The sequence below is a fragment of the Podarcis pityusensis genome (assembly GCF_964106645.2).
Source record: "Podarcis pityusensis genome assembly, chromosome: 6".
Taxonomy (NCBI): Eukaryota; Metazoa; Chordata; class Lepidosauria; order Squamata; family Lacertidae; genus Podarcis; species Podarcis pityusensis.
The window spans coordinates 73,894,202-73,919,781 of record NC_138030.1 but is presented as its reverse complement, the minus strand read 5'-3'; the positions used below and the strand labels follow the sequence as shown (position 1 = coordinate 73,919,781).

The 25,580-nt window shown below is 42.2% G+C and overlaps 1 protein-coding gene and 1 long non-coding RNA gene across 2 annotated transcripts in view; one reads left to right on the top strand and one right to left on the bottom strand.

Moving 5' to 3' along the window:
• PLPPR4 (phospholipid phosphatase related 4) overlaps positions 1 to 16,084 on the top strand; it is a 34,278-nt gene extending 18,194 nt beyond the window's left edge. Inside the window, exons 2-7 of the mRNA XM_081008598.1 lie at positions 1,129 to 1,314; positions 4,531 to 4,660; positions 7,541 to 7,736; positions 11,703 to 11,760; positions 12,302 to 12,475; positions 14,277 to 16,084. Coding sequence (XP_080864724.1) covers positions 1,129 to 1,314; positions 4,531 to 4,660; positions 7,541 to 7,736; positions 11,703 to 11,760; positions 12,302 to 12,475; positions 14,277 to 15,614 — 2,082 coding nt within the window. The 3' untranslated portion in view covers positions 15,615 to 16,084. The remainder of the gene's footprint in view (positions 1 to 1,128; positions 1,315 to 4,530; positions 4,661 to 7,540; positions 7,737 to 11,702; positions 11,761 to 12,301; positions 12,476 to 14,276) is intronic.
• Positions 15,884 to 24,171, bottom strand: LOC308478776. The gene is made up of 3 exons (XR_013987254.1): positions 24,034 to 24,171; positions 22,490 to 22,612; positions 15,884 to 19,261 (listed from the first exon to the last, which is right to left on the bottom strand). It is a non-coding gene; the product is annotated as an uncharacterized lncRNA (long non-coding RNA).
• Between the last annotated feature and the right edge of the window lie 1,409 nt (positions 24,172 to 25,580).

The following is a 25,580-nucleotide window of genomic DNA, read 5'->3' as shown; positions in this document are numbered from 1 at the left end:
AAAAATGTTACCTCGGATTAAGAACTTTGCTTCAGGATGAGAACAGAAATCGTGCTCCCGCGGCGTGTCCGGCAGAGGGAGGCCTCATTGGCTAAAGTGGTGCTTCAGGTTTCAGGTTAAGAGCAGACCTCCGGAATGAATTAAGTACTTAGCCCAAGGTACCACTGTATGCTGCTAAGTCCACTCACCTTCACTGGTGGGCAGTGTTGTGGCCAGGCATCCGGGATCCTTAGTGATCCAGCCAGAGGATGGAGGGATGCTGCACATGTCATGCTGGTGCCCGGCCATGTCACACCCCCAGCTGGCCAATTGGTACAGCTGGGGGTGTGGCCGCAGGCCGTTTAAGAAGAAGAAGAAGAAGAGTTTGGACTTGATATCCCACCTTTCACTCCCCTTAAGGAGTCTCAAAGCGGCTAACAATCTCCTTTCCCTTTCTCCCCCACAACAAACACTCTGTGAGGTGAGTGGGGCTGAGAGACTTCAGAGAAGTGTGACTAGCCCAAGGTCAGCCAGCAGATGCATGTGGAGGAGTGGGGAAGCAAACCCGGTTCACCAGATTACGATTCCACCGCTCTTAACCACTATACCACACTGGCTCAGTTGTGATGTAGCCGGGGGGCAATAAGGGTATCCTGTTAAAGGGATCCGGGGGTGTGAATCCTGTCCGAAGCCTGGACGTGGGCTAGGGCCATGCCATGACCCCAGTGGGGATTCTGTGGGGTGCCCCGATTTGACGTATGTCATAGGGCTCCCCCTACTGGTGGTTTACCCTTAGTGAGACTCCTTGCAGATGGGCAGGAGTCAGGATATAGCCTGGTTTCACCCAATGCCTAATCCAAACCGCTCACATCTGTAACCAATAAAGTTGTGGCCTCATTTATCCCATAAACCTAAAATATCCATGTCTGTGTGTTTATTATCTAAGGGAACTGCGGGGCCCAGGGCATTGGTACGCAACTCTCTCTGATTAGCCCTGTTTCAGCTGCAAAGCCATCTCAACTCTGTGTCTTAAGTTTGCTCGTGTTGCTATATAGGCTATATATATATTGCTATATAGGCTTGCAGATGAGACCCAAAAAATGTATGCATTGCTTTTAACAAGTTTCCTCTTCCTTCCTTACTTCCCAGTTGCCCATACTGGCCTCCTCTGTGGTTAGCCTCTATTTCCTTGAGCTGACGGATGTCTTCAAGCCGGTTCACTCTGGATTCAGTTGCTATGACAGGAGTCTCAGTATGCCATACATCGAACCTTCACAAGAGGCTGTTCCTTTCCTGATGTTGCTCAGCTTGGCTTTTGCGGCACCTGCCATTACGGTGAGTTGCAGAACATCCCACTTACCCCTCTTAACACCCTTTCAAACTACTGTTGGCACATCAGCAGAAGAGCAGAGTTCACGTTTTCATCAGGGAAAGCTTGAGTAAATCAGCAAATGTTTGAGTCGCATAGTTATATCTGCATACAAGAGTGATGTAGTGGTGGTTGTTTTGTTTTTGTATTTATTATGTGTTTTGTGTTGTCTTTTTATGCTGTGAATTGCCCTGAGATCTATGGGTGAAGAGTGGTACAATAATGTGAAGAAGAAGAAGAAGAAGAAGAAGAAGAAGAAGAAGAAGAAGAAGAAAGATAGATAGATGATAGATAGATAGATAGATAGATAGATAGATAGACAGATAGATAGATAGATAGATAGATAGATAGATAGATGATAGATAGATAGATGAAACTGTTCCCCTCTTTCTTCAGGAAGAGTGCAACCCCATCCAGATTAGGTGATCCACCTAATTTGAGGAGCAGCATGGTGCAGTAGTTATAGTGTCAGACTAAGACCTGTGAGACCAGGGTTCAAATCCCCACTGGGTGATCTTGATCCAGTCACTCACTCTCAGCTTCACCTACCTCACAGACTTGTTGTGGGAATTAAATGAGGAGGACCATGCAAGCCACCTTGAGCCCCATGAAGAAAAAGGGAGGATATAAATGCAATCAATAACGGCTAAATAATTCAGAAACTACTCCCCCAGAGCTTATCCACACTTGCTTTTTGCCTCACTCTTTCCAGTCAGAGGACTGCACTTTAATGTTCTGTGTCTGAGTGTGGTGGTTTGTCTGTTTGTTGCCCCCAGCTTTCCCTGTGAAAACCCACTCTTTAAACCAGAATCGGAGCAAACATCAGAGTGGGTTTCCCGCAGATTGCCATTTGCTCTGATGGAGCTTTAGAGAGCAATGTTAAACAAAACGCAAATTTAAGAATCCCCATCAGTTGCTCTTGGTCGAAGTGACACCTTCATAATGGCTGTGTGGAGACAGATCATGTTTTCAGAAGCTGTTTTTGACAGTAGCTCTCAGCTTATAGAATCCCCTAGGTCCCTTTCGCCATCTACATTCTTGAGGAATTATACAACCTCTGCTGCCCTTATTTTGCTGTAGGGGAAATAAGAAAAGCCCATTAAGATACACAGTGCAGCAGGGAGAAGGTTATTGGGCTAGCAACAACGTCAGACCACTGAACTCTCCGCTCACCACGCAGCAGGAAGTCTGCTGCATCAGCAGTCATGGGTTTCCACAGCTTTTAATTAAAGCTTCAACATGAAGTAAATAAATAACACCTCGCCCGCGTTGCTTCGTACTTAAAATACATGGGGGTCACCCTGATTATTGGTAATTAGAATCCATTTCTTTATGGTTATATCTCCTCCCACAACAACAAAAGAGTGAGCATTAAATGTATATTCATGCATGTACATTCCTTGACGACAGGCAAGTAAACGCGTGGAAAGGTTCTGCATTTTGAATGCCAGCATCTGTCTGCGCTGCTAAATCTCCAATAGCTCATTTTATACCTTGGATGAATTTGCTTTCATCAAGGGTTGAACAGGCAAATGCGTACCAACTCTAAGGTTGTGGGTTTGAGCGTGGTTGTTGTTGTTTTTAACAGTCCATGAAGAACTGAAGAGAACTATTACGTTCCAGTAGGTGCAAGAGAGATTAAGAACAAACATAGGTTTCTGTGCATTGATCTTGTGGTCGTTTCAGGCTTTGGGTAGGATATAATCTAAACAAAGGAGCACTACTGAGTTTTTCCCTCAGTGCATGAACAGCTTGTTGCAATTTTTGCTTAATACTCACAAGCCATTCAGTCAGCTTAAAGCAGGCATGACCAAACTCAGCCCTCCAGATGTTTTGGGACTACAATTCCCATCATCCCTAGCTAACAGGACCAGTGGTCGGGGATGATGGGAATTGTAGTCCCAAAACAGCTGGAGGGCCAAGTTTGGCCATGCATGGCTTAAAGGATGTTAACTCTAGAATGGCCCCCAAACCATGCCTTCTATTGCCAGTGTTTATGTGAGTGCTGTTGCTTATATAGACAAAATGGTGCCCCACACACAATCCCATTGTTGGGGTTAGGGCCAATGCAGGGCTATTTAGGCCTGCCCTGGCCTGCCTTGAACCCATTCTACCCATCCTCCCTTCCTTTATTCAGTACAGGCATTGCTGGTCACCATTTAGGACCAAAGTGGGAGGGGAGTCAACAGTTGATTGGCCTTGGTGGTTTTATTTTTCACCATTCTGTACTGATTTGCTGGCAGATGTAATGAACAAAGATGAACCAATAAATAGGTTAAACTGGTGGTTAAATAGGTTAAACATTGACAGGTATGTCTCCAGAGGTTATCAGGCAGTTATAGTTGTAGTTCTGAGACTCGCCTTCAGGGCTGTGGGACTCACTGGCATGGTGAGGGGCACCTTTGGGGCCAACATGTAACATCAACCTATAATCCTGGGGGCCTCTTTATTCACCTGAAAGGTGGGGCTTAAGGGACAGGTTAGATGAAGTGGTACCCCTCCCCTTTGGCCGGTTGGCTCACCCGCAGTTTGTTATGAGTAGGGAGTATGTCTCACCATTGTTCCCCTCTGCAGGTTGGTTGCGTTAAAATAATTGTGGCCCAATTCACCCAGCCTTGTGTTTTTGTTTCCTTCCTTCCATGTTTGGTCACTGAGCAGGGCAAGTTATTACAGCTCAGCCCTGATGGCAGTGTCAAAACAAGGCATTTCAAAATGTGAATTCTCCACCCAGCGATGAGTTTAATTTAGTGTCCTTGGGCATCACATTGTATCTTAGTATCTTAAGCTAACTACCTGGGAGGGTTGATGTGAAACAAAAATTCTGATCTTGGGGCTCTTTTGAGGAGGACGGTGTGGGTGCAGATGTTCTAATTGTGTTTATTAATATATTAATATATAATCAATCCAAGAAGCCCCAAAGCATGCCATTGTTAGAGAGGTGGAACAGATCCAAGGTCAACCACTGTCCCTATCCCAACAGATCAAAATATCTCCCTTGCAAAACAATGAGTTTTCAAGACAGTGAAATGCATTACATCTAACCTTGCCATGTTCTTGGAACAATGTTAACAGGCACAAATGAAGTTTGGTCTCTTATGACTATATATGAGTCCTTCTAAACAAATCATGCTCCGGTTACATAATTGCTAGCGTTGCCTTGAACCCTTCCTTTGTCATAACAGATCATGGTGGGTGAAGGAATTCTCTACTGCTGCCTTTCAAAACGTCGGAATGGCATAGGAGCCGAGGCCAATATCAATGCGGGAGGCTGCAACTTCAACTCTTTTCTTAGGAGAGCCGTCCGATTTGTTGGTGGGTTTTGGCTCATGCCTTTGTTGAAGAATTTCTGGTTTTTGATTTGTAAGAATCTTGCAATTTTTTAATCTCTTTAAAAAAATAAATTGAAGGACATGTCAGATTTCAGATCTACAAGAATGTACCATGAGGGCTGGGTCAAACATCTTCATAAGTGATATACAGAGATGAAAAGAGACCACCAACATGCTCATAATCGAATAGGCATGACACAAAAGGGAGAAAGGGATGAGAAGGGAAGAGGAAAGTAAGATATTATTTCTGAAGTTATATAATCTCATCAGTATCATCCAGTCTGGACAGGTGGGAATCCCTGCCTTTGCTTATGTTCAAAATTGTAAATATTTCTGCAGTATAAAATAGTACAGTCTAGGAAGGATATCTGAATTGGCCCTGACATCTGGAAATGTTAGCCTAAAAATAAATGAATCAGGAGGTTGCTTGATGGGCAGTAAATACGACACATCATAAGGAAAAGTCAACATTTTGATTGTAAAAAAAAGAAGACTTATTATAGATCCCCTTTTACAAGAGAAAATGAGAAATAAATACACAGATGCCAGTGATATTAATTTGGCATGGCTCTGTTTGAAATAAAGAATGAAAGTCTACAGTTAAAATCATTGGGGGGGGGGGTACCCACACATATTGAGCAATTTCTTAGCTTCACACCACAAAGTGCTCAGTATCCATTTTCCACAGTGCATAATGTGTTCCTTTTCATTATAATATTGAACTATTGCACAGTCCATTTACAAAGTTCCCACCCACTTTTCTCAGCACAGCTCATCCCATTGCTGCTTAAGTGGTGTAACAACAAGAGTATAGAACTAGACATGTAGAGCTCCAGGTTCAAATCCCCACTCAGCCAAGAAGCTCATTTGATGACAAACATCATCTCTCAACCTTACCCTCCTCACAGGGTTGTTGTGGAGAAAGGTGGAGGGGAGCACCATGTATCCTGCTGTAAGATGGTTGAAGAGATGTAAATATCCTTTTTTTATTTAAAAAAAACCAACTAATTATGATACATCAATCATGCTATCCTGGGTATATGACTTTTATTACCAATAAAAATAGAATACATTCAAAAACAACAAATAGAAAGTAAAATTAATACTTGGTGGAAGCAAGTCTTGTTAAAATCATTGTGGCTTGCAACTAAATTACATGTTTAGAATTAGTTGAGCTACAAGGCCAGAACTTTGGGGAGAAGTCCAGACTGAGCAGAAGAGCCCCCAAACGCAGCAGATCTTGCTAATCACATTTCGAAGTAAGTGAAATACTACACATGCCACCCTGGTTTGCATACTGCACTAAACCATGGTTTACTGAACTGTGGCTTAGCTTGTATATGTGAACCCCACTCAGCAGCTGCACTGTGGTTTGCTTACTACCAACAAACCACAGTCTGAAGCCATGCTTTTTGTTGACTTAAGAATCTTGCTTTGTTTTCATTATAATAAAACAATGAACAGGGTGGTGATACAGTGACTACTGCAGTCGACACAAGATAATACCACGAAGGCAACTATCTGTAAAGAAACAATAAACATCCATAAAAATGGCAAAAATAGTTTCTTTCCCAAATAGGTTTTATATTAAACAATTGTAAGTGCTGTAAAGAAAGAGTCCGCTTGTGATATACCAGCGGTTCAGCTCAAACGTCATTCCAGTAATCAGACGTTTTGTCGCTAAAGAGTTTAGTCATCAGCCTTCTTTAGGTTTAACAAACTGAAAGACACTGTCCCCTTTCTATGCTCCTCCCAATGGAAACATGCAGATGGGGACAGATATATCTCTGCTTTAAGTCGTTTACATACTGTCTTCTCTTGTATATTATTTACTACAAAGCTTGATGACTAAGCTCTTCAGCAACAAAACGTCTGATTACTGGAATGATGTCCAAGCACTGAACCACTGTTATATCAGAAATGGACTCTTCATTACTGCGTTCGCTATTGTTCAAAATAACATCTATTTGGGAAAGAGAAGAAATGAGCACTGAACCACTGATATATTACAAGTGAACTCTTTCTTTACTGTATCTGCTGTTGTTTAAGATAAAACCTATTTGGGAAGGAAACTACTTTTGCCATTTTTATGGATGTTTATTGTTTGTTTACAGATAGTTGTCTTGGTGATATTATATTGTTTTCATTATGGCTTGGTGTGAATCCAGCACCTTTCATTGCTCATGGTTTGTATGACACTCACCTGACTACAAAGGTGTTATACAAGAGCCACGGGAAAACAAACCAGACTTTGGAGAAACAAGCCATAGCTTGTTGGATCATCTGTGGCACAACTTGTGGCTAGCCCATGGTTTGTTAAACAAACCATGCCTTAAACAAACCATGGTGTGAACCAGGCCACTCTCTAAAGAAGGGAGGCTCCCTTAAAACCATTAAATCCCTTAAAACCATTACAGATTACCTAACTGCACCAATGACCTTATCCATTTTTCACTGTTAATTGGGCATTGTTCTATTGATTCCAAGGGAGGCAAAGCACTCTATTATCCAGATTATGATCCCAAGGCTAGAAGCATGTTTTATTACACAAGCAAACTCCAACTGGGAAGCAAGTCTTAATGATGAAGCATCATTTAACTATGAGAACTTTACAATTGTGGAGTGTGCATGTGAAGATATAGCTGAGCTGTTATATACTAAATCTAAAGAGAAGTTTAGCTTTAAGCCATGACACATTGCTCTCTGTGAAAACACATATTGATTAAAATACGATAACCAAATGAAATTGTTCGATGGAGCCAGATTTGGGCCACAGGCCACCAGTTTGCCATCCCTTGACCTAGGATGAAGTGCTGTATCTATTTGGCCAAAGATGTTAAGGCTTCTCCCGCTTCACTTCTAGGTGTCCACGTCTTTGGCCTTTGTGCCACAGCTCTCATCACTGACATCATACAGCTGTCAACTGGGTATCAAACGCCATATTTTCTGACTGTATGCAAGCCTAACTATACATCACTCAATGTATCCTGCTCAGAAAATTCTTACATCGTGGAGGATATTTGCTCAGGAACCGATCCCATCATCATCAACGATGGAAGGTTAGACACAAAAAGATGGGGGAGGGGGAAAATATGATCTTTCATTGTTTATTATGTCTTGGTTTTGGGGGGGGGGTTGTAGCTCAGTGGTAGAACATCTGTCTTGCATGCAGAAGGTCCTAAATTCAATCCCCATCATCTCCAGGGAGGGCTGCAAGAGATCCATGCCTGAAACTCTGGAGAGCCAGTGTAGGTAAACAATCCTGAGCTAGATGGATTAATGTTCTGGCTCAGTTTAAGGCCACTTACTACAACCCAGTCAAAAATGTGCTGCCATCTGTTTTCATCCATAACTGTGGACCAAAATTTTCTGATAATATCTGAAAGCTTTTCTAAGACCTGGGCATGCTTACATGAATTTCATTCTCATGATTTAGATATATCATACCCAACTCCATTATGCATTAATATAGCCAAGAAGCAGCATCCAAGGGGAGAAGAGCAAGATGAAGGGGGGAGCTTTGCAGATAACAGCAGACTCTGTTTTCATTGGCTCTCATGAAGCCATATGGCACAGATGGCAAGATGGCTGGGGGGAGGAGCAAGATCTGCTCCTCCAACCAAAGCTAGCATCACATTGACCAAGAAACGAGATATGGCTACTTCGTTATTTCCTTCACGATCCCTGATTAACATCTAGAGCTGCCAGTGGTTGCACACATTGTAGTTATTTGAGAGAGTTGTGCATCTGGGATTTGCAAAGGAGATGTGGGTACCTCCCTGCATTGTTTATTAGAAACTGGCTTCAAGGGGGATGATGGCCCCATAAAAACATAATGACTAATAATAATAATTTATTTGTATCCCACCCTCCCCAGCCAAAGCCGGGCTCAGAGCGGTTAATAACAGTAAAAATAGCACAGTTTACATAAAATCACAGTCAGTTAATTGAAATACATTCTAAAATCACTTCAGAATCAAATTAATGGCAACCATTAGGCTAGAGTTCTATGAAGATTACAGAAGGAGAGAGGGGGTCAGACTGTGCCTTGGCCAAAGGCCTGGTGGAACAGCTCTGACTTGCAGACCCTGCGGAAAGATGTCAGGTCCCGCAGGGCCCTAGTCTCTTGTGACAGAGCGTTCCACCAGATTAGAGCCATGGCCAAAAAAGCCCTGGCTCTGGTTGAGGCCTGCCTAAGCATCCTGTGGCCCAGGATCTCCAAGATGTTTTTATTTGAAGACCGTAAGGTCCTCCGTGGGACATACCAGGAGAGGCAGTCCCATAGGTACGAGGGTCCTAGGCCGTATAGGGCTTTAAAGGTTAAAACCAGCACCTTAAACCTGATCCTGTACTCCACCAGGAGCCAGTGCAGCTGGTATAATACCGGATGAATGTGATCTCGCAGCGAAGACCCCATAAGGAGTCTCGCCGCGGCATTCTGCACCCGCTGGAGTTTCTGGGTCAGTCTCAAGGGCAGCCCCACGTAGAGTGAGTTACAACACACATACGTAGGAGGGGACTGAAATTTGGGGCAGGGATTGCATTAATTATTCAGAGAAGACAGACACAGAAAGGCTAGCATCAAATATGTGGCTTGACCTCTTCACTCCCCAGAGCCTCCCCAATAATGCAGGAAACCAGTGCAGGGAAGAGTGTTCTTGTGTCCATGTGCTACTTGTGGGTTTCTGATTGGCCACTGTGAGAACAGGGTGCTGGACTAGATAGGCCATTGCCTTGCCTTACTTCCTCATGTGCTTAACAGTGACTTCCCATCACTTTGGCATACAAAGCTGGCCCAGGCATTAGGCAGGGTGAGGCTGCTGCCTCAGGCAGCGGAAGCCCACATATTGGCACTCCTAAACACATCCCTCCTGCCCTGCCACTTCCAGCGCTGATTTTGGGAAAGATTGTATCCATTTTGGCACGACCTTGCCTGAAATGGATGACAGCAGCACTCCTCCAACAGCGGATGCGGCAGAGTGCACTGCGGCAGCAGAGTCAGCAGTGGCGGCCTCAGGTATGCTGGTGGCAGCAGCAGGGCAAGGCAGCACTTCCTGTTTTGCCTAATGTTATGTACTGAGTTGAATAGGATCCAAAATGCAGCAGTCTGATTGGTCCGCAGGAGCCACCCAATCCAGCTCCAGGTGGAAGTGAACCCGCAACCTGATTAGCCTACAGGAGAATCCCGGAACTAGCCAATCACGTGGGGCCCATTGGGTAAATAATGTATATAAAGCGGACATTCTGAGGGAACTTCCATTCCTCCTCACCACTATGAGCTGAATAAAGAGCATGAAATCCACTCTCGACTCCCAGTATATTTCACCTATAGTGCCTCCCCTGGACACATCACATACCATGTGTTGCCATCTATTTATATTCCCCAAGTGCAAAAAGTCAGTACAAATTCTGCCGCTTTTCCACTCTGCCGCTTTTCTGCCAATCATAGTAGTACCATTTTTCTTTACAGAGTTGTTGTACATTTTTTTGGCAGAAGTTCTTAAAACCTGCCCATGGCGGGGGATCTTTATAACAATTGCCTTTTTTTCCCCTTCCTTTTTTTTTTTTTTTTTTTTGCATTCTTTTAAGAGGAAGCAGGTGTTAAAACGTGGCTTCAAGAGACAAAAGTTCAAAAAAAAAAGGGATGTTAAGCATCATTCCCAGCCACTTGCTCCCTAAAATTTTCCTGCCTCACTTTGCAGTTGTTTTATCACCCAAAACAGTTCTGTGCTTCTGAACATTTAGTGCGAAATGCACATAAAAATGTATGCATTTGTGAAAATATACAAAAATGTGCTCTTTGATGAAAAAATGTTTTGCAAAATGGGACTATTGGGGAAAATTGCATACACACACACACACACACACACACACACACAAACATATATATATACATGCAAATAGATGTGCAAATGTGGAGAATTGAACTTAAGACTGGAAAACTGAAATAGCGAAAGAAGCTGAAATCGGCAGATCCGCCTATATCTATGTTCAAATGATAAGCATCAATATCATTTAATTATACAGTTCCGATCACATGATAAAGATCAAGTGATGCCTTGCATGTGTGAAAGGGCCATTACAGCTCCGACAGACAAGACATTCATTTTCATTCACATCATGCTTCTCAATTTAGCTGCAAATCATCCCATACGGAGCAATGAAGGATAGAGAAATCAAGTGATACACATGTATGTATGAGCCTGGCCTTAAGTGGGGAGAGAGATCTCTCCACTGTTGAAATTAATGGATTTCACCCAACATTAGTCATACTCAGAGTAGGTCCATTTGAAGTAATGGGGATGCCTAACTTAAATCCATTATATATCTATAACTATAAATATCTAGATAGATAGATAGATAGATAGATAGATACTATATATATATATATATATATATATATATATATAGTATCTATTTCCAGTAGCACCTTAGGGACCTAATAAGTTTGTTCTGGGTATGAGCTTTCGTGTGCATGCACACTTCTTCAGATACTTCAGATGCATGCACACAAAAGCCTATACCCAGAACAAATTTAGTTGGTCTCTTAAGGTGCTGCTGGACATTTTTTTATATATTTTGACTGTGTCAGACCAACCCAGATGCCTACCTGAATTAAGTCCATTAATCCTGAATTAAGTCCATTAATTCAAGAAGTCTATTCTGAGCAGAATTTATTTGGATGCAACCCAATGGCGATAATTACTCAACCTTTTTTTCCTAGATTGTTGTGCATTACAGATTCTTCTGTGTAATTGTAGAATCTGTCCATTGCAATACGTAAATCAAAACCCACATTATTTGAGACCAGAAGTTTACTCTGTTAATGGTGCCTAAATTCCACATTCTCTCCAGTACACTGAACGGGGGTTTTTTTTAAAGCCGTATAGCATTATGATATTACAGCTTGTAAGTTAAATATGATTACAATACTGGACCACCCAGTGCTTTGGTTATTTTTAAATCAGCCCTTGCGGAATGTATTTTTAAGTGAGAAATTTAATTTGGGTGTCCTTCCTTTGCAGAAAGTCATTCCCTTCGCAACATGCCACCCTGGCAGCATTTGCAGCTGTGTACGTTTCGGTGAGTAATTAAGCCTCTTTGCAATAACGTGGACAAAAGGGTAAAGTCTGAATGTCATTTCATGTCTTGTTTAAAGCAGGAAGGTTGAGACTGCAGATGCCAAGCGTCCCCCCACAAAAGAAGCAGAAAAAAACTTTTTCTCTGCTCCCCCATTTATTTATTTAGGGAGGCCTGAAATAGAAAAAAGCGGAAATCAGGGCTGAAATTAGAGGGTAAAATTTTATGAAATTGGTTTTTTTTAATTTCAGAATAAGTCAAGTACTTCTTAAAATGCCACCAATTCACATTAATGCAGATCAGATGCCTCTAACCTCGGCATCAAATGAATGAAACTGAAAAGAGTTGAGAAGTTTGTGTTAATTTCTACAAACTTTCCATGTTTCCATGGAGTTCAAAGCGAAAGCTGAGGATGAGAAGCTATGGACCTTTCAGGCTTAAGGAGAGGCACATTACTAGCTCATTAAGGAAACAAGAAAGCAAACCATCCCACCTGGGAGATTTAACTAAATTGCTTTTTTTAATGTTTTGTTTTGTTTTAAAGATGTACTTCAATTCCACGTTAACCGACTCCTCTAAACTTCTGAAACCGCTCCTAGTATTTGCATTTATCATCTGTGGGATTATATGTGGACTGACTCGCATCACCCAGTACAAAAACCACCCAGTTGATGTTTACTGTGGCTTTTTAATTGGAGGTGGAATTGCCCTGTATTTGGTAAGTAGACTGGAATTGTGCAGAGATGCCTGCGTTTTGGTAGCTAAATGCCCTACAAATAAGAAATATTTTGTTTCACTTTTATTTGTAATAGATTCTGTTCTGCGCGATACTGTAGAACGGAGGTTTTCAACCTTTTTGAGTCCATGGCTCCCTTGACCAACTGCATTCTTTTTTGCAGCTGTGGGGCATTGTGCTCTAAGCCTTAGAAGCCCAGTTATGTCACCCTTGCTAGTGTGGTGTAGTGGTTAAGGGCGGTGGACTCATAATCTAGTGAACCGGGTTCGCGTCTCTGCTCCTCTACATGCAGCTGCTGGGTGACCTTGGACTAGTCACACTTCTCTGAAGTCTCTCAGCCCCACTCACCTCACAGAGTGTTTGTTGTGGGGGAGGAAGGGAAAAGGAGATTGTTAGGTGCTTTGAGACTCCTTAGGGTAGTGATAAAGTGGGATATCAAATCCAAACTACTACTACTACTACTACTACTACTACTCTTCTTCTTCTTCTTCTTCTTCTTCTTCTTCTCCTTCTTCTTAGTTGAAACTAAGTTGAAACCAATCTAACCTCCTTGAGGCTTGGGACCTCCAAAGTGTTGTTATTTGTGGACCTTAAGGCATACCAGGAGAGGCGGTATGAAGGCACCAAGTTGGGGAAAGTCAGCCTAAAATCACCACCCAGCACGCACTGAGACAAGTGCCTGAACACTGATACTATTAAAATGGATAAGGCCAGCTGTAGCAGCCTTATATCATTTATAAAGCCCATTTGGAGTACACGTATGATGAACTTGGCGTTCTTCAAACTTGAGACTTGTTTTTGTCCTTAGAGAGTGCAATGCATTTTCTTTTTAATGGACCACTGAATGTGTAAATAGAGTGAAGCTCAAGCTCCTGCTGAGGTTCTGCACAAATTGATTTGAAACTGATGAATTTGTCTCTCGCCAAGATATTGCATTACATGGCTATTAAGCAACAGAAAGGGCATAACCTTTGAGCAGAAAACTAATCAGGTTGAGGCCACGATCGGTAAATCAGGCTGGTGTGACTATAAAATTGAGTGTGAGGGACAGGAATTATCCCAAAGCTGAAAATGAATATGAAATAGCAGTATTTACATTAAGAAAAATAATCTTTTGAGAATTCTTTGAAATTTATGTTCAGCAACGTTGATAACTTGCCTCGGATTGATTTTTGTCCTAATTCATTTACTGGTGAATTATGATGAGAAATCATCACCTTATCACAAACTTAAATGGTAAATGATAGCATTTCTAGTAGGTTATTGCTTTTATTTCCATTCTTCTTCATTTTAAGCCACATTGTTTAGTAAATGATGCACTCAAAATGGTTTTTGATTTGGAGGTAAGCTCTGTTGAAACATCAGTGGATGCTTCCCACAGGGGTAGAGATCCAGAGGATGGTTTGGCTTAACCCAAGCACCCAGCAAGGGCTTTGAAAGGCTGGTGTTTCTTGCCCAGAAGTAGCCCATCTGGCAAGCAACTTTTGAAATTTAAATTATGGGATGTTTCAAAACAATTGGTGAAGCCTGTTGTTTGGAGCAGGGCGGGGAACAGAATCCCACTGGGCATGCCCAAGATATTAAAATATGTCAAGGCGACATTTCCAGAAATGTCCTGCAATTTGCTGGCCTGTCTGTGTTGGTCTCTCGAGACATATTAGAACCAAGACTTCATAAAGTGGATTCTCATTCTAGTTTCTGCACACACAGTCACTGAATGTCAATAACATCCAAATATTTATTTTTCATAATGGGATCCTGTGTTTTCTTCTCCCAACGCCAGGGCCTGTATGCTGTGGGGAACTTCCTGCCGAGCGAAGACAATATGTTCAACCAGAACCCGCACAGAGAACCGTTAAGGTCTTTGACTGACCTGAGCCAAGATCCCAGTCGAATTTTACCAGGGAAAAACGGAAGCGGCAATGACGTCATCCCCCCTCACCATGCCGAGAGTATGTTAAACAGGAACCACAGGGACACTGGCTCCCTGACCAACCTCAAAAGGGCAAATGCCGACGTAGAAATTATAACGCCGCGAAGTCCAATGGGGAAGGAGAACATGGTGACTTTCAGCAACACACTGCCGAGAGCCAACACGCCTGCGATGGAAGAGTCAGCTCGTCGGAACGCAACCATCCATGCATCTATGGATTCTGCCCGCTCCAAACAGCTTCTGTCCCAGTGGAAGAACAAGAATGAAAGCCGGAAGTTGTCCCTGCAGGTGATAGAGACGGATTCTGGGCAGTCGCCACCTCGAGCAATTGAGATGAGGTCTAGCTCTGAGCCATCCAGGGTTGGCGTTAATGGCGATCACCATGGGCCTCCCAGTCAGTACCTGAAAATCCAGCCGGGCAGCATGCCAGGCTGCAATAGCGTTGGCCTTTCTGGTGGGCCAAGAGTTTCTATTCAGTCCCGGCCGGGTTCTTCACAGCTTGTCCACATCCCCGAAGAGACGCAGGAGAATGTGAACACGTCTCCCAAAACGAGCTCCGCCCGAGCTAAGTGGTTGAAAGCCGCCGAGAAGACTGTCGGGTGTAGAAGCAACAGCCAGCCAAGGATCATGCAGGTCATCGCCATGTCAAAGCAGCAAGGCGTCCTTCAGGGCAGCCCAAAGAGCTCCGACGGCAGCACGGTCACCTGCACGGGCTCCATCCGATACAAAACCTTGACGGACCACGAGCCGAGCAGCATCGTGCGAGTCGAAGCCCACCCCGAAAACAACAGGCCCATCATTCAGATGCCGTCGGAAGGCGAAGGAAGTGGCTCGTGGAAATGGAAAGCTCCCGAGAAAGGAAGCCTTCGTCAGACGTATGAGCTCAATGATCTCAACAGAGACTCGGAGAGCTGCGAATCTTTGAAAGACAGTTATGGATCCGGGGACAGAAAAAGAAGTAACATCGACAACAGTGAGCACCATCATCACGGGATGACGACGATCAGGGTCACGCCAGTGGAAGGCAGCGAGATTGGCTCAGAGACCCTGTCTGTTTCCTCCAGCCGTGATTCTACGCTTCGGAGGAAAGGTAATATCATTTTGATTCCTGAAAGAGGAAGCAGCCCGGAGAATACCAGGAACATCTTCTACAAGGGAACATCCCCCACAAGAGCTTACAAAGAATGAGGCTCGGTGCATCCGCCCAGCCATGCCACTGACAATCGACACCGTTTGGTACTAGCTTTGTGCTCTCTCTACTTTTGAGCTGATGCCGAAATATTCTTGATGTGCCAAAATATCGACCATCAGCCTGACCATTTTTGGATGTTGCTGATGTGTAGTGATTGTGCATGAATTTGTGGGTTTCATGTTGCAGTGGAGGGGGAGGGGGAAGCACAAATGCAAGAACCTATTGAACGGGATGTTTCCTAACAGGTTTTTCTTTTCCCCCAGACTCAAATGGGAACAATGTCAACAAAAACAGCAATCTTAAATACAGACACCTTATTTCCTGAATGTGCCAACTTTTTGATTTATATATGTCTAAGGACAATGGGCAAAAGGTGTACTATCAGTGTTGTACTTCACCTTTGCGGGTTTTGCACCAAAATTTAATACAAGTCGGTGCTGATTCTAACTTTACTTTTACTTTTACTTTTTTAGTAAACTTACATACCTGTTCATTGCTACAGACACATGACGTTTTGATGTGTAATTCCTTTCCAAGTGATATTGCTGAAAATATGATGCTGGCTGCATTCATTTAGAGTAGAAAAATATTGACAGCTTTGTTATAGTGGGTATTTCACATTAAAAGATTGCAAAGGTTTTGTGTAGTTCTTTGAAATGTTTACTGGAACAAAAAAAAAACAATGTGAATGATACTCCATGAAAATGGAAACATTTTCTCTTCTGGTTAATTTTTCTGTTTCTTTCCAATTGTTTAGTTTCAGGTGCTACAAAGAGGTCACTTCTCAGTGAGCTAATCTGGGACTAGTTGAAATAGCATGGGATTTTTTAAAAACAAACAGGGATCTCTTAGAGCACTGATTAACACTTCATTTTTAACAGTTTCTCGATTTGTCTCATTGCTTATCTTTCCTAATTTTTATTCATTATTGACTATCTAGTGTTTCACTCTGATAATTGCTACTATGTTGTAAAGATGGGGGGTGGAATTATAATTCAGGCTTCCGAATCAATTAGCTGGATTGGCCATAGGTATCGGGGCCTCCTAGACAAGATTTGGGCCTGTTTGTACCCTCCTCCAGAACCTGAGCCACATTCTCTGCCTTCGGAGATGACCTGAACTTAATTAAGAATGCCAAGCAATCCTAATGCGCTTACCTTAACCTCCTTTTAGCTAGTAAAACCGTCAAGGGGTTGACCTGAAACAGCATCAGTGAAATTACTGGGTGTTTAAGTTGCGAGGTCCTATCCCAGATGGGTTTATACCATCGTAAAGACTCAAAGTAAGGCGACATTAAGCAGGTACAGTATTTTATCCTGTATCCCTGCACTACTGTGGCAGTTTAGCCTTCCTCTGAGTTATTTAAGATCCCATAAGGCAAACCTGATGAGGGTAGTGTCAGGGAACGAGACATCTGGTAATCTCTCTGGGCATAATACCATAGACAAAAGTCCCAGTCCAATGGATGGGCTAACCCTGTAATTTGTGGGAAACTGCTGATGAAACATGTATTTGAGCTCACTCCAAGACGTTGTTCCATCACTTGTTTGGCTTGGCACATAATGCCCATTAAGCTACTCCTAGAACGTTCATTGGGGTTGTTGTTATTTTGAGATTTGGAATGGCCCGCAACAGCCAAATTAATACACAAGTGCTGTATTGTACCACAGATTAGATTCAGTGGATATTCTCATTAATCATACTTTTCAGTTAGGGATTTGAAAAGCCTTTCCTTGCTGTGAACTCATCCTGAGGAGATGAGATGCTGCCGAGATTATTTTCTAAGGAGAAAATTGACTGGTTTGGAATTGGGATGACAATCACAGCCTGCTTGGCTGATGATCAGGGATGATGGCAGTTGTAAACTGAAGTGTTGCCCTAAGTCATACAGAATGTAGCTAATGGAGATATCTAGGGATAGACAAACCACACTATTTTTTATCTGAGACATTTTCACATTTATTCACTCTGTCCCTTCCATGTTTCTGCATTAGTTTGCTATTTCTTTTATAAAAATCTGACATGAAAATTCACATTTAAATGTGACTTTTAAAACCTATTTCTCTCAAAATATGATTTTTTAAAAGAAAAGATACAAATGTTAAAGCGTATTTTAAAACACATTTTTAAACATACGGTATTTTGATACTTTCTGTTTTGCCAAGAACTGCATCAGAATATTCAAGAAGTGCAAAATCTGTAGTGAAAGAAAATTCCAATCTCCACATTAATCTGGAGACACAGATAAGATTAATTCATATCAGAAACTCGCAAAGATCAAATTCTGTGAATGCCTTTTGCAGTAGTCAGCTAGAAGCGTTGAAAGTCACAGGAGCATCTACTATTTGGAAAATCTGCAGACCTATCCAGAATCCAATGACCTCAAAATACTTGGAGTTGTACCCAACCAAGTCCTGCTCAGAGAGGATTGATTGAAAATAATGGACCTAAATTAGTTGTGTCTATTATTTTCAGTGAGTCTATTCCAAGCAAAACTAGCACTGGATACAACCTTTGGTTGCTAATGATTTTCCTCCTCCTTACTTTTTAATTTTGTTTAAAATATTTGTAGGCCGCCTTTCTGAGTAAAACCCACTCAGTGCTATAAAATAACAGACAAAAATAAAGTAGGTATAAAGATACAAAGTTAATCTAATTATGCAATCACATACATGTGTTCTTGGAAGTACAAACCTCACTGGGTTCAGTGGGACTTACTTCCAGGTATCTGTGTATAGGATTGCAGCCGTTTCCCTTGCCAAGGAGCCCAGTGGTATTTCCCCCTCACCACAGCTGTGAAGTAAATTAGACGGAGATACCGATTTGCCCAAGATCAGCCAGTTTCACAGCTGAGCTATGCATTCACACCTTGCCCCCATCGAAAGCTAGTCTCTGGGGTCCTAAAACAGAGGTCATTCCCAGTTTTCCTACCCGAGAGCCTTTCACACTTGCCCAAACAGTGACAGTACTGAGGTTTCACACCTGCGAAACGCGCTCTCCTGCGCTATCTTCAGATAACGGCTCGAAAACCCCATGTCAGTCCCATGCAACAGTATTTAGCAGGCAATGACTTGTGCAGAAACAAAAGCCCCATGTGCAGTGACTTCAGAGAGCAGGTTGGGTTTAGCATTTCTCATCTGGATTCGATTCAAAGGCACCATTAATCTACATACCATTTTGCGCCAATGAGTGTGCCACGCTGAGAACTGGGGTGGATATCCAGTTGTATCTCCACATCCCATTTCAACAGACCCTGTGTCGGTTGCCATCCATGCAAATTCCCAATCCAGCTCAGGAACCAAGCATGCCGCCCTGATCGCTGGATGCAGGCATCCGGCCAGCAGATTTTCATATCCAGCACTTTCTTGCACCCAAAGATCCCAACGTTTTGTGTAGAAAATCTGCCTACAGATCTACCTAGCTGGGTTGGGGGTGACTGTTTTCCATACACAGTATTTATAAGCATTTTTTAAAAACTGTAAAACAACCCAAGCAGATCTGCTTGGTATTGACCTTTCCCTCCCACTTTTTTTTTACAAAAAATATTGCAAACACTTGGCTTGATGAGGGATTGTAGTTTAGTTTAGATACACCAAGCAGGGAAGACCTTGAAACGAAGAGATAGGATGCAATCAAGGCTGACCTAGAAATATAGTGAGAGAACACAGAGTTGTTAATAACTTGATAATCTAAGAAGGGAAAATGACAATTTAAGCAACTGCAATAATACAAGGACTAAAAAATAGCCCTTCTGGGAAAGCAGCTTATTCTGTCAACAATAGGTAAAGTGGAGTGAGCTTTAGTGGGAGCAATGGTTTGTAGTTTGCTTTGTTTTAGTTAGTTTACCATAGATAAAGGCATCACAAGTTGCTTTTAAGTCTCTGAAATTCACTGCATCCTTTCAAGTGCAGTGTGCTATTTTTCCTACCTAAACTTTTCCTACTTAATAGCAGACAATTTTAAAAGCACTTGCAGAATCATTGTAATTGCATTCTTTACTTAAAATATTGAAAATACTCTTTTTTTACTCGGAAGTGCCAAAGGCTACTCTTTTTAATACTGGCTTCTCAGAAACATAATTACGTTAAAGAACAAAATAATAACAATAAGATATACATTGGAACTCTTGACTCCGGCATGTATATCATTTATGGAGCCTTTTATAAAATTAACCTTTGTTTACATTCCACTGATACCTTAATTTCAAACAAATCAGATAAATTGACAGGTGGCATCTTCTAGTTTTTTCTTACTCGCTAAAACGGGCACCAATTTCTTTGTTAGGCTGTGCTTTACTAAGAAAAACAAATAAATTGGGTAAAATACAAGATATGTTTTTAAACGAGAATTCTATATAAAGTATTGTGTTCTAATAAAATGTTATGCACTGTTTTAAAATGAAAACAAAAAAAACTATTTGTAAATTGCTATAAATGTATTTTGTTAAATAATTACAGAATCAATGCTACTGTGTGAGTTTATTGTGCTAATATCATTAAAATAAATATGAAATTCCTCATTGAAGCAGAGGTATCTCGTCTGTGTCCCGCAAGAGTTACAATTGTCAATTTGTCCTCTGGTTGGTTCTGTGTAATAGAATATGCATGTGCATTTCTGAAGATTAAGGGTGTGACTCTATGGTCTCTGAGAGGGCATCTCAAGGACTATAGAATGCTATGGACCATGCTGTCTTTGGGTGGAGGAGGTGATCCACAGTGGAGGTCTTTCCTTGGCCAGCACTGGATAACTCTGCCTGCAGATCTGGGAGGGAGGCCTCTGAGCTTCATTCCTTAGTCATCCCCCCAGAACAGGAAAATTAATTGCATAAAGAAGTATTTGCAGGCATTAATCAACAAAGTGTATGCTACTCCCATTTGTTCAGGATTCAAGGCCAGCTGTAGACCAAGGTCCCAATGGTGAGAAGCCAGATTGTGCTATAATGATTAAACAACAAAACTATACAGAGCTATTCATGCACAATTCATGAGCTGAGAACATTTCAAAGCATTAACAAAGATTCACATGCTGAACAAGGTCGGGGGGGACAGCCCTGTTCATGTGTTGCAGCAAAAGCAACCAAGATCCCGTAGGTCTTTCAAGACTCACAAATTTATTATGGCACAAGCTTTGAAGGGACACAGTCTGCTTCATCAGTTTCCTGAGTTAAATCAGGTACACGGGCATGTGGGAATTAATTTTTTTTAAGCAATATGGAGAAATGAAGCCATGGCATCAAAAATAGAAAGAAATAATGTGATACAGAGGGGGAAGGGGGAAGTGAGGGGGGGAAAGAACAAAAATGTGTGTAAGAATATATATATATATATATATATATATATATATATACAAAAATGCAATGCAGAATTGAAATTCTTTCAATCAAATATTAATATTAAAGAGCAGTTTCCTAAGCCCCAATATTTTTCTGGGTACAAAAACAAATATAAACAGGAGAATTGCAGACTCTCTATAACGAGTGGTGCTTAAAGGTCTTCAACATAACACCTCTGTGTATATTTGTGAATAATTGCCATCAATTTAAAGCATTCCTGGGTTTGAATGCCATGTGTTGGATCATGTATCTAGAGGAGGACCCTTTCCTAATACTCCTTTGCTACATGTTGTGCTTGGCAACACAAAATCTAAAATAGGCACAGAAAATACCAAGGGTTGTATCCAAAGTAGCACTGAGTAACACATCCCATCAGTGCAAGGATTTGCACTTGAGAAACGGGACTCTCCCCCCCCCTCCCTGTTTGCCCCCTGAATTTGTTTCTAGGGCCCCACAACCATACAGAGATTTGGCAAAAGTGTGGGGCACACAGAGAGGAAGGGTAAAGCCCCATTGTGGCAGTAAAAATTCTTGTGTCGACAGGATGTGTTAGTTGGGTATCGCCCGCATATAGTTCAGAAATAAGTTTTGGGAGTCCATATTTGTGTCAGAAACTAGCACGATGGAACCTAATTATTATTATTATTATTAATAATAATAATAATAATAATAATAATAATAATTTATTTATACCCCGCCCTCCCCAGCCCAAGACCAGGCTCAGGGCAGCTAACACCAGGTATAAAACAATTGATTAAAATACAACTTAAAAACAAGATTAAAATACAACATTAAAATGTAGCCTCATTTCAGTAGAATCTCAAATCAAAAACTTTTGGGAGATGAAAACGTCAAACCTAGGCTGGAGTTATGCAAATGAGCAGGTTGCCTTGACTTCACGGTCTATGAAAGTGATATTATAAAGCTCTTACTAGTGTCGCACTGCTGTCATTGAGATCTATACAGTGGTACCTCAGGTTAAGAATTTAATTCGTTCTGGAGGTCCATTCTTAACCTGAAACTGTTCTTAACCTGAGGCTCCACTTTAGCTAATGGGGCCTCCTGCTGCTGCCGCGCCGCAGCCGCGCAATTTCTGTTCTCATCCTGAAGCAAAGTTCTTAACCTGAGGTACTATTTCTGGGTTAGCGGAGTCTGTAACCTGAAGCGTCTGTAACCCGAGGTACCACTGTTCTCACCGAAATGCCTAAACGTACTCATTTATAATATTTCTCCTAAATCACACTGGATAAATAAGCAGCTATGCTATGGCCCAGCTTTCCATGGGAGAATCTTCCTTACAGCATCCCTGATGTACCCAGAAGGTGTTGTGCAGTTTTGTCGTGCTTTAAAAAGGAGGTTCCTATTGCTAGCTGTCACCCCTCTCATGACCTGGGAAAATGGATTTCAAGCATCTACTGGGTTGCTGTGGGGTATTTATTTCATACAACAAGGGGAAAAGAAGCTCCAATTTTTAAAATAAAACTCAGTATTTGATTAGTAAAAACTTAAACAAGTTTAGAACAAAATTAAAACCAGTACCTCTTCAAGAGTTCTGTAAGAATTGCTTATGAATCCTTTCATAGCTTGGAATACAAATGGTGCAACTGATTCAGTTAGATGAGATTGTATATCCATGATCAGGCAGGCTGTGGACCGCACCATCTGTAAAATTAAAAAATGACTGACCTCTCACAGGACTTCCCAAAACGTAGAATGAACACTTTTGTATTAAATAAAAACAAAGAGCCCTTAACAATGTTGACTGCAGAAGAACCCAGAAGATTAAAGGATATAATGACAGAATTTGATATTCTCAAAGTTTTAGCATTAGTTTGTTCGTTTATCTAGGAGAAAGCCTCACCAAATTCAGCAGTATTGAGTTCACAGCGGGCATGGATAGAATTGCTGTTCTAGGCTGCATCCATGCTACACAGTTAAAGAGCTGTTATATCACGTCTTGGCTTCCCTCAAAGAGTCCTGGGAACTATAGTTTGTTAAGCATGTTGAGAGTTGTTAAAAGGTAAAGGTAAAGGGACCCCTGACCATTAGGTCCAGTCGTGGCCGACTCTGGAGTTGCGGTGCTCATCTCACTTTACTGGCTGAGGGAGCCAGCGTACAGCTTCCGGGTCATGTGGCCAGCATGACTATGCCGCTTCTGGCGAACCAGAGCAGCGCACGGAAATGCTGTTTACCTTCCCACCAGAGCGGTACCTATTTATCTGCTTGCACTTTGACATGCTTTCAAACTGCTAGGTGGGCAGGAGCAGGGACCGAACAATAGGAGCTCACCCCGTCGCGGGGATTCGAACCGCCAACCTTCTGATCAGCAAGTCCTAGGCTCTGTGGTTTAACCCACAGTGCCACCTGCGTCCTGCGTTGTTAGGAGGCCTCTATTCCCCTCACAGAGCTATAATTTCCAGACTGGTTTTGCAATCAATTCCTCTTTCCAGAGAACTCTGGGAACGGGAGCTCTGTGAGGGGATTGAGGTCTCCCTAACAGCTCTCATTGCCCTTAGCAAACTGCAGGTTCCCAGGATTTGGTGTAGCCATGACAGTTAAAGTGGTATAATAGTGCTTTAAATATACGGTGTGGCCCGGCTATACTTTTGTGTAGCCCAGTTCTTTAACTAGAATACCCATGTTATAAGGCCAAAGCACATACTCAGGATTTCTGAACAGGTCAGGCAAAACTAATGTCTGTTAAATTATTTTAAGTAATCACTCTTGCTTAAAAGCTCAAGTTCTCTGGTGGATTTGTTTTAAGACCTACCTAGTCTAGCATTCTTTGTCAGTATTCCAGCAATCAGTGAGCTCTGGGTGGTCCACATGAAATTACTTTCGGACCACCTTTAAGCAATTCATTGATAAAAATTTGCAATGAGGGTCCAGATAAGAAATTTATTTATTTATTTATTTATTTATTTATTTATTTATTTATTATTTATTTATTTATTTATTTATACCCCGCCCATCTGGCTGGGCTTCCCCAGCCACTCTAGGTGGCTTCCAAAAAAATATTAAAATACTGCAATACATCAAACATTAAAAGCTTCCCTAAAATGCTTATTGAGTTCCTCTTATACCGAATGGTGGCCAAGCCAGATTGCAAGATCGGGCTCTTTCCGTTGGCCCTGATTAGCAGCGCTGGAGAGCAGAAAATTGTGAGCCAGCAAAAAGGATACAATTACAATACTGTTGCAGATTTTCAGACTGGCTGCCAAAGGGATCAGGCACCTGTTGCTACAGTGATGAGGCAAGAGGCCTGTTGCCATAGAAACATGCCAGCATCACAGGAGCCTGATGTGCACACGGCAAGCATTGCCATCTTTGTATATCAACATGGCTCAGCTTCTTTTGATAGCTTTATTGACGGCACATCGGCATTCAAAATCGCAAAGTGGTGATTATGGTATGGTTCGCTTGAAATGAATTAGTCCCCACAGTTTCATGGACCGAAACAAAAACCAAATTCTGAAGCTCAATTCTAAAAGAGAGAGCAAAATTTGCAGACCTCCTCCTAGTTCCACAGTATGGTTTTCTCGTTCTACCCCCCACCCACCCCACTTCAACCACAAATGCAGAAGGGGATATGGGGGCCATGATGGGATTTCTACAGCCATGGCTGGAAGCAGAGAAGAAGATAAATAGAGGAGTAACAGGGTGCCATGCCTGAACAGAAGTGATCCTTTCTAGATTATGCTGATTCGATTTCGGCACGATATTTTCTGTTTCCATAGCAACTAATCCAGTTATCTGCTTATAAATAGCCGTTTATAGTGCAGCATTATGGAAATTCAATTTTTAATCATCTTTCTGCATTAACAAGGAAAAGGAAGACCAGAATGAAAAGAGACATATTCTCTATGGGGATTTGGCAGCATCGGCAATTAAGCTGCTGCCTTGCAGAGGTCCTTGTTGACGTGGACACAGGGGTAAAGAACTTACATGGAAAAATGGGTATGAGAAACACTTACGGTTTTGATCACGGATGAAATATACATGTGTCTTTAATGAAGAATTTATAAGCTCTATTTGTGCTATGTTCAAGAACAAATTAAGCAGGGCAGAAGTCGCCATATCTTCCTACTCTCTTGCATAGGGCCACTTCACATGTTATAACTGGGGGGGGGGGTTGATCCATTAGTACTAATGGATCACCACTCTGCCAACCTCCCTCTGCCCTCATCCAGTCCCCACCTGCTTGCTTTCTTGCTTATGCCAAGTCCAGGGGTTGGCACCACTTGCCAGCTTTCTCCTTTTCAAAATGAGTGTTGCCCTTGCAGAATTCCCAGGGAGGGGGACAAACTTAGAATGAGTTGGCTCCTTCTGTCATTGGCTCTGGCGCCACCTGCTGTTGGCCTCCTTGCCTTCCACCCCACTAGCCCCAATGGGCAGCAGCCACCACTGGGTGTAGCAAATACAGCTAGGCAACTCAAAAGTGCCTACACATTGCAACCATGCACCCAACAGTTTCATGTGTACTGGCTCGCCACACAGATTGTGCTCACCCCTGAGATTGTCTCCATGCTACAGCCAAAAAAATCTGTAGGCAGCAGTCCTTGCAGAGGCAGACCACTGAAAGCTCAGTGGCATCTCCATGTAGGGCTGGGAATCTGCCCTGCTGAAATCC